Source organism: Hipposideros armiger, unplaced genomic scaffold (genome assembly GCF_001890085.2).
Source record: "Hipposideros armiger isolate ML-2016 unplaced genomic scaffold, ASM189008v1 scaffold_674, whole genome shotgun sequence".
Classification (NCBI taxonomy): Eukaryota; Metazoa; Chordata; class Mammalia; order Chiroptera; family Hipposideridae; genus Hipposideros; species Hipposideros armiger.
Genome location: NW_017732024.1, coordinates 874,255 through 887,615, shown reverse-complemented (window position 1 = coordinate 887,615; position 13,361 = coordinate 874,255). Strand labels below are relative to the sequence as shown.

The 13,361-nt window shown below is 41.0% G+C and overlaps 1 protein-coding gene across 1 annotated transcript in view; it reads left to right on the top strand.

Moving 5' to 3' along the window:
• The first annotated feature begins 3,005 nt into the window (after positions 1 to 3,005).
• Positions 3,006 to 13,361, top strand: part of SERPINB11 (serpin family B member 11) — a 31,147-nt gene continuing 20,791 nt past the window's right edge. The window contains exons 1-4 of the mRNA XM_019626389.1: positions 3,006 to 3,063; positions 8,171 to 8,355; positions 9,415 to 9,474; positions 10,505 to 10,633. Coding sequence (XP_019481934.1) covers positions 8,188 to 8,355; positions 9,415 to 9,474; positions 10,505 to 10,633 — 357 coding nt within the window. The 5' untranslated portion in view covers positions 3,006 to 3,063; positions 8,171 to 8,187. The remainder of the gene's footprint in view (positions 3,064 to 8,170; positions 8,356 to 9,414; positions 9,475 to 10,504; positions 10,634 to 13,361) is intronic.

Here is a 13,361-nt window from a genome sequence, read left to right as displayed (position 1 = left end):
ATAATGTGTGGGCCTATTTGGGTTCATGTTGTTTGGGTTTAAAAAGAGCTATGAGTTGTGCTTGAGCAAAGGTTTGGAGATCGCTGTTGTAGGGGCCAGACTGAGACCCACGGTGGTGCTGTGCTTTAGCAAGAGCAGCACCTTCCAGGCCACACTGCTAGTGACACCGTGTGGTAAAGGCTGCAAGAGCAACTCAATAGTATTATACAAGATATCCTGGGGACGAAATTGATTTCTGGCTTTTCCTGTTTAAAACAAGTGCAAGGCTAACCTTTCCTCGTCACACCCCAACTGGGTAAACACCCTGAGTTCTGAAAGTTATTAAGATTGGGAGGGTCCAGGGAGAGAGAATGACATCAGTATAGACAGGACCTGTATGGATTGCATTTCATCTGATTATGAACAGGAATGTAGTCTTATTCGCTAAAAAGTCATGTTTTCTCCCAACAAAGAAAAGCCCTGGCCAAATGGCTTCGCTGGTGAAGTCTACCAGATATTTAAAAACTTCAGACCAATATTTCTCAAACCCTTCCAAAACAATTGAAGCGTAGGGAGCACTTCCTAACTTATTCTACAGAAGCAGTATTGCCCTGATATCAAAGCCAGATACATACTATAAAAAGAAAGCTACAGGCCAATGTCCCTTTTAATATTGATAGAAAGATTTTTATAAAATACTAGCCAACTGAATTCAGCAGCATACTAAGAGGGTTGTATTTCATGACCAAGTAGGATATATTTCTGGAATGCAACGATAGATCAATATACGAAAATGAACATCAATGTACTAATTAAGGAATTAAGAGTAATGTATCAGTAACTATATATTTCCAAATTAAATTATTTTCAGTCGTGACCAAATATAACACAGGATTCCAGATCTTGAAGAACTCTGCTTTTTGTTGCCTGCGTGTGTTTTTGAACAGGTGTGATGTGGATAATGTGAAAGGCAATGCAGAAGGAAACAAAGGTGAGGTCTCTGAGAGGAATACCATCTGGAGAAAGGCAGGAACAGAAGTGGCTGTGGCTTGCAAACAGCAAAGCATGTTGCCCTGAAAAAGATGTTTGCTTCTGGGACTCCTCACCAGTAATATCGACCCTTGTATTTCTCACCTTTGCTTATATCTTCCATCCTGGGTGTTCAGTATTCCCTTGTACTTCCCCAACTTTCCCTGGGGACTCCCCAAGCCTGCCCATCCTATCAATTTCCCATTAGACGTACATTTATTGGGTCATTGTGCACCAAAATTTACACTGTGTGTCTGAATGATGTCAGTTCGTTGGTGCCACTCGGTGACTTACTCTGTTACTCAACCTCCTGCTTGGTCATAAAATCATCCCTCAATCCCACTTTACTGGTGAGTTGTCACTCCAATGAGCAGAGCTGTGGTGAGGGGCCTGACACACCCTGAATAAATGCTTCCCACGTGGGTCAGTCAGACTTATGTGCCTCGCTTTCCCCCATTTGGTCACTGAGGATAGAAGACCCAGGATGCAGGTGGAAGATGCGACAAGCCGGTGAAACTTACCTGAAACAGTTGAAACTGCTTTCCATCGTGGAGCTTGTTGGTGATGTTCAGCTCACGGGCACCCTTGGCTTGATCTCGTCCAATCAGTAGCTTTTGGAATCGGTGCTGCTCATTTCCCAACTGTTCAACCTTCAAACACCACAAAATGAGTTCGTTGGATTTTCTGTCAATAGAAATACTTAGCCCAGATTAAGTCTGTTAGGTTCATACCTAAAGCTTGGTAGCCTCACAGATGCCCTTGTGTTTATTCTCTGATATTGGTGTTTTTACCTCAGATATCCCTAAATCCATGTTATGTTCAACCTCCTCTAGGAAATTCTTCTTCCTGATCAAACACAACTCAATCCTCTCTCTCTCTCTCTCTCTCTCTCTCTCTCTCTCTCTCTCTCTCTCTCTCTCAACTATAGATGCAGCACTATTCTTGCACTGTATTGTTTTCCAAAAGGTTCAGTTGGTTAGGTTTGGCTTCTCAGCTAAAGTTAAGTATCTTAAAGCAAGACTCATATGTCATTTCCAATAGCTATCGAGATGTGTTTATTGCTAAAGTGTGTGTGACAGGAAGCCCTGTCACACCCTTTGGAGGCATAATCTCTGTGATCTATGGCTCCTTCCTGGGATGGTGATATCTTGAGTAGAAGAAAAGTGTGTATTTAAGAAGTGTTGGGGGGAAGACCTCCCACATATCTGGAAAGAAATTTTTAAAGTTCTCCTTTAGAATAATATACTCTTAAAGAGGAAACCACAGGCCCGAAATGGTGTCACTTATGCTAAAGCCTAAGACATAACTGCAATTTCAACCTTCACCAGAAATGTAGTCTTAATCAGCCAGCATGGAATTTTCTGGTTAATCTCAAAGAGATAATCTACTGCATGGGCTCTCTCTATCCCCCATGGCAGAAAAAGACAATCTGCATGATAAAAGCTCTTACCTTTTCCTACCCCACCCACCCCCAAAGAAGATGTCCTGGCCTAAAAATAATCCTTCCCTTTCTTTCGCCCTACTCTTCTTCCTATAAAAACACTTCCATTTTGCACAACCCCTCCAGTCTTCATCTAGAGAGATGTTGCCCAATTCATGAATTGCTTAATAAAGCCAATCAGACTTTTAAATTGACTTGGTTGAGTGTTATTCTTTAACAATTCCAAAACTTCTTTTTTTCTGTTTCTTTTGCTTAGAATAGGGTGTGACAACATTTACACTTCATTGACATTTGGGCCTTGTGATAGTATAAGTTATAATAAGAAATGTATAATTGGTCTTCATCCAATTTCTGGCACAGAGTGCTTGGCCTTTCCTAAATGGTGACGGCAATAAAGGTGATCTTTGTTATGTTAATGAGGTGACTTGTTGACTGCACTAAATGTTGAGGGCTGGTTGCCATGGGAACCAGTTAATCATTAGAAGGTTGGTTCCAGGGGAGAGAGAGGGGCTGGAAGTCCAATCAATTGCCAGTGGCCAATGAGTCAATCAATCATGCCTACATACTGAAACCTCCATAAGAACCCAAAAGGATAAGATTTGGAGAACTTCCAGGTTGGTGAACGTGTGAAGGTGCTGTGAGAGTGGTGCACCCAGAGAGAGCATGGACATTTCTCACCCCTTCCCACTTACCTTGCCCTGTGCGTCTCTTCCATCTGTATGTTCAACTGTATTTTTTATCATATCCTTTAATGAACTAGTACATGTAAGTAAGTGTTTTCCTTTGTCGACGTCAGAAATGTCCAAACCTGTAGAGAATTTTTATGAGTTTATTTGAGCCAAACAGACGACATATGCTGAGAGCAAGATCTCAGATGCTCCAGAGAATGGCAGTGCTGCAGATTATTTTATACATGTATTAGGATCAAATGAGAAGCTGTAAGGAAGGTGTATGAAATCCACTGGTGGTAGATTGAGGCTGCAAAAGAAAGCAAAGTGGGGAAATCTCTAGGATTGGATAAAAGGCAAAAATGGAGAAACACACAGCTCCTTTACATAGATGGGTATAGGTTAGTTAATAAGTAGCATTTACAGCACATAGAGATGGTATTCAGGAAACAACATAACAACGAGGGGTTCTGTGGTCTTGGGCTCTGGTGTCTGTGGTTGTGCCTTCAAGGGACAAAAAAAGAAAACTACTCTAACATTTCAAATGTATGCTATCCTAGATAACGGACAGGGCTCACATAAGGTAAAAACTGATCCCTGCTAAGGAAGCTACGGGCCTGGGACGTGACTACTGGCTATGACCTGCCCAGTTAGGAACCTGTGGTCAGGCCGTCCTGTGTGGTTACTTCTGGTTACTGAGCTTGCCAGGCCTGCCATGTGGCCCCTTCTGAGCCTCTTTTCTGTTCACACCTGAGTTCTATAAACCCCTCTAGGAAATGAATGGAACCTGAGGTGAGAGTGATGGGAACCTTTGATTGATAGCCAATCTGTCAGAAGCACAGGTGGCAACATGGTTTTGGGACTGGCATCTGAAGTGGGGTGAAGGCAGAGTTGTGGGACTGAGCCTGTAACCTGTGGGGACTGACACTATCTCCAGGTTTGCTTTTTTCCCCATTTTCAAGTAATCAAAGAAAAGTACTAGCAACTAGGATGACGAAAGAAATAGAAGACCTAAATAAATGGAAAGCTAGCCTGTGTTCATGGAGTAGAAAACTCAAGATGGTAAAGCTGTATGGCATTGGCAGAACGATAGATCAATGGAAGAGAATAGACCCCAAAATAGACTAGCTCCCATAAATATGCTTGCTGTGTCAGTCCCAGCCTATGGTTAGTGATGCTCTGGGCTGTAAATGTCTGAGGGGTTCCCCCTAGCCATATTACTTGTAGTGAGTCCCACCGGGGCCAAGGTCGTGGCTAGACTGACCCTTGTAGTTCTCACTTCTGCAGAAACTACCAGAGAACTCTGAGGAGCAGCATTTCTTACTTCCAAGTCCTGGAGTTTACACGGCGTGCCCGAAGGGCACACAGCGAGGCTGCAGGTAAAGATAGAGTGTGTGTGAACCTCAGAGTAAGGGCTCGGATACCAATCGCAAGTCTGGGTTGTCACCTGTGCTTCTCCCTGGTTTCAGATGAGAAATCTGCTGTCATTCAAATGAGGGTTTTCCTACAGGTGCCACTAATTAATCAAGTGTGTTTTGCATGCTTCCTCTGTGCCAGTTTTGTTGTAGGTCTTATAAAAGATAAAAAGTAAAATGAGACAGGTTCTACCCTCATGGTGCTTGGCCACGCTTGCCAATCAACACACATTAGATCATGAAAATAAGCAACTCAAGAGGCCACGACACAGAATGTGCTTAGATTCAGTGTGATAGACAGGAACACTAATTCTTTGTGACGCTTCCTAGGAAACCTGGGACCACTGTTTAAACACAGTGAATACCACAGCCTTAGCACCCTTTGTGCTGTTTGGCCCCCGTGAGCCAGCTCCAGCGTTCTGTAGGCTTTTGTTCTGTAATAAGTTGAGCAAACATGAACTTCAAGCGCTCTTGCCTTGTCTCTGTTCCCTGTGCTGTGTAACTGGAAGGAGCAAGTCTAGTTTGCCTTGTCCCTGTGAAGCAACCAGTTAGTCAAGTGTCCTGAGATTTGTACCTGGGATGGTTAGAGAATCTCAGGATTCAGTACTTTCTAGACTCTCTGGCCTGGTAGGTAGCATGGTTTCCTTGAGGCCGGAAGCTGGCACTATCACCTCGAAGAAGCAGAGAGCCAAGTAGCCCTTGGCTCCAGCATCATACGCTCTGAACTAAAAAGGACCTTAGTAGTAAAATCAGCAGCGAGCATAAATTAAATGACAAAATATACTTAAAGGGTGAAAAATATATAAGCACATTAAACATTTGCAAAACAAACAGCAGTGTAAGTTCTTCAGTAGGTCTGCTGAGCTGTGGCCACTGCATGGGGACCAGTATCAGGTCTCAGAGGTGGGGTGACATACCAGGACAGGGGAGGGACTGTAGAAACTCATTTGCTCCAACTGCCTGATTTACAACTGCAAAAAAATGAGGCCCAGAGGGTTTTCTCCAGATTGTTAAGAAAACAGGACTAGTAGTTTGAACTCAATCAGAGGGATGTGAGAGACATGGTCTACCTCCCAGAATGCTCCTGGAATGTGCAGTGTTCACTGTTCCTTCCTCTTCTTTCATTCTTCTAGCGCCTCCCTCCCTTCCCCCCATCCATCCCCCATTTATTCCTTCGCTTAGATCCCTCCACACTGACTTCTAACTCCTTCTACCCTTCTTCTTTTTGTCTGGTATACCATAGAAATGCTTAGTATCCGTATACTTATTAAATGAAGTACTCTGTTTTGAATCTTCTTTTATGTTACAAGTGGATATGTTAAATAGTTGATATTTATCTCTCTAAAAAACTGTACATTAGTTAAACTGCTTAATGACCCTGCATTTACTCTGTGATTCAAATCCTTCTCCCCAACCCCCACCCCAAACAACCTCTATCTCTCCCTCTTGGATCTTAGGTCCAGAAAAGTTTCTTTTCTTTTTAACTTTCCAAATAACACTCTGTTGTATACACAAACCTCAGATTATAGCAGCACATAATGTTCACTATTTCCTGCCTACAGCATTACTCAGTACACAGGTTGAAAATCTAAACTTAACAACATAGCTGTACGGTAACTCCCCATTGTCCACTTGTGTGTTCTCTGGGTAAGCCCTTCTTTGGGGAGCTGAAGTTTGCCTCTGCATTCCACCAATACAAACACTGGAATACAGTCTCTAAGGAAACTGGAAACGGAGAGAGTGGGGCCAGCTAGGGTGGAGAGCCAGTGGTTTTTTGAGAGATTGAAAAACTCAGGAAGCAGATCAATCATGGTAAGTCAAACCAGCAAGAATGCTCTAAGATTCAGGGCTTGTGGGTATTAGAGGAAGGGCTTAATGGGAATCCACAGATACCAAGTTTTGACTCCATGGATATTCCATTTCATTCAGACCCTATCTCCCACTGCTAAGATATAGGCAGAAAGACAGCTGAGTGAGAGACTAGAGTTCAAGGACAGAAGCTCTAGGGCAAGAGAGAGCGAGGAGAAAATATTTGAGATCTAGGCTAGGGAAAGAATACTTAGACATGACAACAAAAGCACAAAAATAAAAATTGATAAATTGGACCTCATCAAAATTAAAAACTTTTGCTCTGTGAAAACTCCTGTGAAGAGGATGAAAAAACAAGCTATCCAACAAAGTGCTAGTATCTAGAATAATAGACTTCTCAAATCAGCATTAAAAACCAAGCAATCTAATTAGAAATTGGGCAAAGACATTAAGGGACATTTTAAGGAAGAGCATACTTGTATACAGATAGCAAATAAGCACATGAAAAGATACTCCACATTAATCGCTAGTGAAATGCAAACTAAAACTACAATTAGCTATCATGATGCACTTATCAGGATAGCTAAAATGAAAAATAGAGACAACACCAAATACTGGTGGAGACCTAGATCACTTATTCAATACTGGCAGAGTGCAACATGGTATAGCCACTCATGAAAAACAGTTTAGCAGTTTCTTTAAAAAACAAAACAAAAAACTCCAAAACTAAACTAAACATGAAATTACCATATAACCCAGAAATTGGGCATTTATCCCAGAGAAACAAAAATGTATGTATACATAAAAACCTAAATATTTAGATCAGCTTTATTTGTAATATCTACAAAGTATAAACAACCCAGATGTCCTTTAAGTAGTGACTGGTTAAACATACTGTGGTGTATCCGTACCATGGGCATTACTCAGAAATAAAAAGGGATGAATTATTGATGAACTCAACAATTGGATGGAACACCATAGAGTTACTCTGAGTGAAAAAATGGCAATCCCAAAAGATTATATGTTTATATGGCATTACTGAAGGGACACAACTATCAAAATGGAGAACAGATTAGTGGTTGGCAGGGTTTAAGGATGAGGCTATGATTTTAAAAGAGGAACATGAGGGATCCTGGTGGTGGTGGAAATATTCTGTATCTTTACTTTGATAATGTCGGTATCCTGGTTGTGACATGACGCTATAGTTTCGTAAGGTATTACTGCAAGGAACTGGCTAAAGGATACATGGAATATCTCTGTATTATTTCTTACAACTACATGTGAGTGAGCCTACAATTATCTCAAAAAAATTTACTTTAAAATAAAGCACTATTATTGATGTGTAATTTACATAGAGTGAAATGCTCCAATCAGTCAGTTTAACCAGTTTTGACCAATGCGTGCACACAGCTAACCCATAACCCTATCAAGAAATGAAATATTTCTACTGCTCCAGAAAATTTCTTCATGCCTTTTTCCTGTCAATCCTCCCCCAAGAGGAACAACTATTTTAATTTTTTTTTAAAGATTTTTAGTCATTCATGCAGAGGTAGTTTATCAACTATCTTGTTTTTATTATTTTATTTTATTTTTTTAAGATTTTATTGGGGAATTGGGGGGAGGGGAACAGCGTTGGGGAATTGGGGAAGGGGAACAGACAAGTTGCTATCTTTTTGTTCTTCAGTCTAGTTGTGGAGGACATCACTTCACTGGCCCATGTTGATATTGTGATCATTGCACTCTTCCCGGGTGAGGCAGTCGCTCACCGGCCATTGGACAGCTGCTCATGGTGGCTCATGGCAGCTCACNTTTCCCCTGTCTGTTCTCAGGTAGTGCTTGGCATAAAATGGATTCCCTCAGCACAGCAAATGTTGAATTTTGCCTTGATATGTTCAAAGAACTGAACAATAACAACGCAGGAGATAACATCTTCTTTTCCCCGCTGAGTCTGCTTTATGCTCTAAGCATGATCCTCCTTGGTGCCAGAGGAAACAGTGCAGAGCAGATGGAAAAGGTATGGAATGCACCACAGATGTCCCGGTAGCCTGGCAGTCTTACATGCACCCTCTCTGAGTCAGCCAAATTACTTTCATCTTTCTACCAAGAATACTCTGCCATCTTGTGGAGGAAGAACGCATTTTTGGCAAAATGTGTCTTAAAAATGGAGAATGGCTTAAATAATGCAATACATTGTAATGAAAATAACACAATCCATGCACTACATACCCCTTTGTTACTACCAGTGGCTTCACAGGTACATTTCCACAGTTTACTTTCAGAGTTTATCTTTTCAGGGATTTAAACCTGACAGAGAGCACGTGTATGGTACCATTCTTGCCCTCTGGAAGTTTGATTTTGAATACAACTTAATAACACTTTAAAAGTTATCAAGTTCTTAAAAATAGTCTTTAGTCCATGGCAACTTCCTAAAACCCTGTGTGGCAGGTAGCAATTGTTATTCCTATTTTACAGATCGGGATAATGAGACTAAGAGAGAAAGTGTAACTTTTCAGGTTACATAGGCTGATATAGAGTGATTTGCCCTTATATGTATATTTTTTTATTGATGTGGAAAGCCTAGAAGAATGTCACTTAACAACCCCCAGGATACTTGCACATCTTATTATTTCTTCCTTCCATATTTTGATGCACTTTTATGATTTTCTTGCATTTAAAATAAGTATTGTGCTGGGAAGCCATGTCATGTTTTACACGGCCCTGGATGGGCTCTGTCTTAGTGAAGGATCTGGGAATGCTAAGATGGGAACAGAAGATCCTCACACGTGACAGCTCAGTCCCTGGACCCTGACAGACAATGTTCCGGGGCACGTCACTTAATCTCTCTTGGGCTTAATTTCCCTTAGAGAAAATGGGGATAGTAGTATCTACTTATAAAGTTCTTGGGAGGGTGAAGTAATATATTGGAAGCTCAGGACGTGGAATAGAACATCACTAAATGTTAGCTATTACTATTGGTCTTTATCTGAAATGGAAAAACAGGTGCTTGTAAATGTTAACCTTTAGAGACTGCATGTGGCTGTTGGTGCCAGTTGATCCATCTTTCTTTTTCTAGGTGCTTCATTTTAATCATATTGTGGGATCATTAAAACCAGAATTTAAAGACTCAGCTAAGGTATGTTCATATTCCTTCTGAGTTGGCAAATGCTCCTTAACGCAAGAGCACTGAGAAAGAATGGTTCAGGAGCTGTATAGCAGAGCCCTTCTTTGGGGGCTAGCAATGTCCCCCGTGATCTCCTCCTTTCACCTTTCTGATAATTGCTATAGCTTATAGAGTTTAACATAATGATAGTCACAACAATAATGAAGTGCAGTGTTAAGTTTTTCAGACCCATGAGGGGGCTGAAAAAAGACCCTGAGGCTTTGCCACATAATTGTATCACCTGTTCCTAGTTCTTTCCAGCAGGAGGAATCCTTTTGACATGAAAATTAAGCAGAATTCTCACAGGATTATGATTGTTTCAGAAATACATAAATGCATATGGATTCACAGAATACTTGTTTCACAGAACCCAACTGTTTGTTAGGAGCATCAAGCCCACAGTTGGGGAAACTTTGCTTTAGGGAATATAAGCATAACCCCAGGAATGTCAATGAATTCAGGTGCATCAAAGCTGCGTGCTTAACCACATTGCTCCTGTGAGGGTCAGATGGGTGTGTGAGGTCAGTTCAGTGAGGAGCTGACGTGTTTGGTTAAATGGTTTGATTAAAAGTGTTTGATTAAACAGAAAACAGAGATATTGAAAGGAGTGTGATAGAGAAATGATCCCATAGGTACAAAGGCAGCAAAAACACTTGGATTATTGCCCTGAATACCTGAGTAGGAGCTCTTTATTTATGAAAACTTCTGCTTTTGAATTAAACCATGGAGGCTGACAAGTGCATGTGTGTTTTACAATAGTTGACAATTCTGCACACAGTCTGTAACCAGAATCAGAGTGCTGAGATTATTGAGCTAAAGGGAATTAGAGAAGGAAAATTCTTTAAACTCTTCATCTCCTTGTTTGTTAGTACTGTATTTACTGCCCTTTTCTTCAGAGGCAAACACCCTGCTCTGTAGTTATTGTTTTCACATTATTTATTACTCTCCAATGGCAAGAAATCAAGCAATCTGATACTCCTTCCTTTGTTTACTGGTTCTTCAGTGCAGCCAAGCTGGAAGGATTCACTCACAGTTCGGAGTCCTACTCTCTCAACTCAACCAGCCGGACTCTAACTATACCCTCAGCATTGCCAACAGACTCTATGGGACAAAGGCAATGACATTCCATCAGGTAAGTCCATCTGGAATGGCGGCCATGTGCTTTCTTGGCATCCTCTGAATGTCACACCATAAAATAAATGACAAGNACTTTGCTAAGATTTTTAAATAATATAATTTTCTTTGCATGTGTAAATATAACATCATGAATTTTAGTTCAAAATTCTATATTGACTATAATAAATTCATGAAATTCCTTAAGTTCTTTGGCAGTAATTAAATGGCCTATAAAAGGAGATTTTGAATAAGGAGAACTTTAACCAATGAACATTTTAGTGGAATTTTTGGTCAAATTTTTTTCAGGTCTTAAATCGAGCAAATTGAACAATAAATCCTTCCTTCCTTCCTTCCTTCCTTCCTTCCTTCCTTCCTTCCTTCCTTCCTTCCTTCCTTCTTTCCTTCCTTCCTTCCTATAATACAGTGAGTAAAAGTTTGGAATAATAAGACAGAAATCAAAAGATTTTTATTTAAAATTAAAAACAAAACTTTTTTTTTCTCTCCTTATTTTCTACCCCAAAAAAACATCGAGTAGTAATCAGGTAATAGTGGCCATAATATATTTACTGCTCCCTCAGTGCCCTCTCAGGAAACGCGTCCTTCCTGAACTCACTCAGAGGACTGGACAGAGCAGAGGAGCCCCTCACTTCCCTCCCTCACCCCGTCTTAGAGGAGGTGGGCCATGGCTGGCCACTGCTTCCCTCCTGATTGGTTGCTCTCTTTTATGATTGACAATGGTGGCTGCTGATAATGGCTTTTCCTTTCCTGTCGGGGCGCTGAGGATAGGCTTACTTTATTCTCTAATAATAAAGATACTATAAAGTAGCGAGCAAGCAACAATTTCAGCAAACTATAAAGCTGAAGACTATCTCCTTAAAATGACACATAAACTTGCCTTGTGGCACTGGAATGACTGTCTCATTGCGTATGCTCTCCTAGTGATCCTTTACCAAACCCATTTGTCATGTGCCATAAATCTAGAAGCCACCTTGGCTGACTTCCAAGAGTCCCCAGGCACAGTAGGTTTGGTTGTGCACAATGCAGAGACATGAAGCTACAATGGTGAGGGTGGAAAAAATGAGAGATGTTTCTTGGCATCTACCTTTCAATGTAAACATGCTGATGAGACAATGAGTGGAGACTATCTGTTGAATGCTGGATCTTTCCACATGGCACCTGGCATGTGCTGTCAGCAGCTCAGAGGCATCACATAGACCCGGCCCCCTGGGNTAGGCATAGTGTGGTGAAAGCACAAAAACACAGTGCTTACAAGTAACAGATTATGTTTCCAGAGTAACGTGGATGAATCTTAAAGATGTAAGAGGCATGGAGACTCCGTCATGAGCTGACTACCCTGCTGTCTGATGCCTCCTCAGTGGCTGCGCAAGGCTGCCTATCCCCAGTCCTACCACCCACCGCTTTCAGCGCCTGCTTCACGCTCTTGTAATACAACATTTCTCTTTCGGGTTTTTTAATCACTGCCCATGTTCTTCCTTCTGTCAGTAATGATCTTTCTACATGTACATACCTGGATGCCTCTTATTTCCTTCTTCAAGAAGCAGCAGGAACATCACCTCCTCCAGGAAGTCTTCCTGTAGTGCTCGGGTTGGCTGTGTGTCTCTCCTCTGTGCTTCCACAGTACTCTGTGTATACCTGTGTATCATACATAGTGCTGATTGGATTGAAATTTATTTCTTCCTTTCACAGATATTTAGTGAGTGGCTGGCCAGGGCTATTCTACATGCTGGAATGAAGCAAGTCTTGCTTTAATGGAGATTTACTAGGGAGGAAGATCAGACAATAAGTATATATATAGTATATAACATACACTATAATATATACAAATAGTGTTCATTTGTATTTATATAGACACAAGTATATATAATATATAAATACATGTATATATAATAAGACATAAATAAATAAAAATATGTATATTAACATATAGGGCAAATAAGTAAATATAAATTTATATTTAGACAAAAACACCTGTATATATTGGGTTGTCAGAAAAGTCATGATGCATTTTTGCAACGAAAAACAGAAAAATATGTCATGACTTTTCTGACAACTTAATATAATCTATGTAAACTAGGGTAATAAAATGGAGGGTAATTGGAGGGATGTGGGCTGCTATTTCAAATAGAATGGTCAGGAAAAGACTTCTTGGTGAGATGCTATCTAAGCAAAGAGATGAATAAACTATTTGGAAATCGTTGGGAAGAATATTCCAGAAGAGGGGTAGGAAGTGCAAAGGCCCTGAGGTGGGACCGGCTTGGCATGTTGAAGGAACGCAAAAGGTGACATGGCTGGAACGGAGTGAGCTGGTGGGAAACTGATAGGAGATGAGCCTGAGGGGTGGCAGCGGCCAGATCATGAAGGGCCTTGGTCACAGAATGGAGTTTGACTTTTGTTCTGACAGAGTTTTTGAGCAGAGGCCATAAGTAGTTTGTATATGACTAACTGGTGTTTAAAAGCCTCACTGTATCTTCTCTAGAAAATAAAATGGAGGAAGGTAAGCACTAAAGAAGGAAAACGACTTAGGAGACTGTTTCAGCAATCCAGGAGAGGGACGATGATAGCTCTGATCAGGGTGGTAATTGGAGAGGGTGAGACATGGACAGAGGGTATTTCTGAAGTGAGAGAAAACGGGATTTTTGATAGATTGAATGTAATGTGGATGAGAAAATGTTTAAGGATGATCCCAAGGTTTCTGGCCAGAGGAAATGGAAGAACGGAACTGC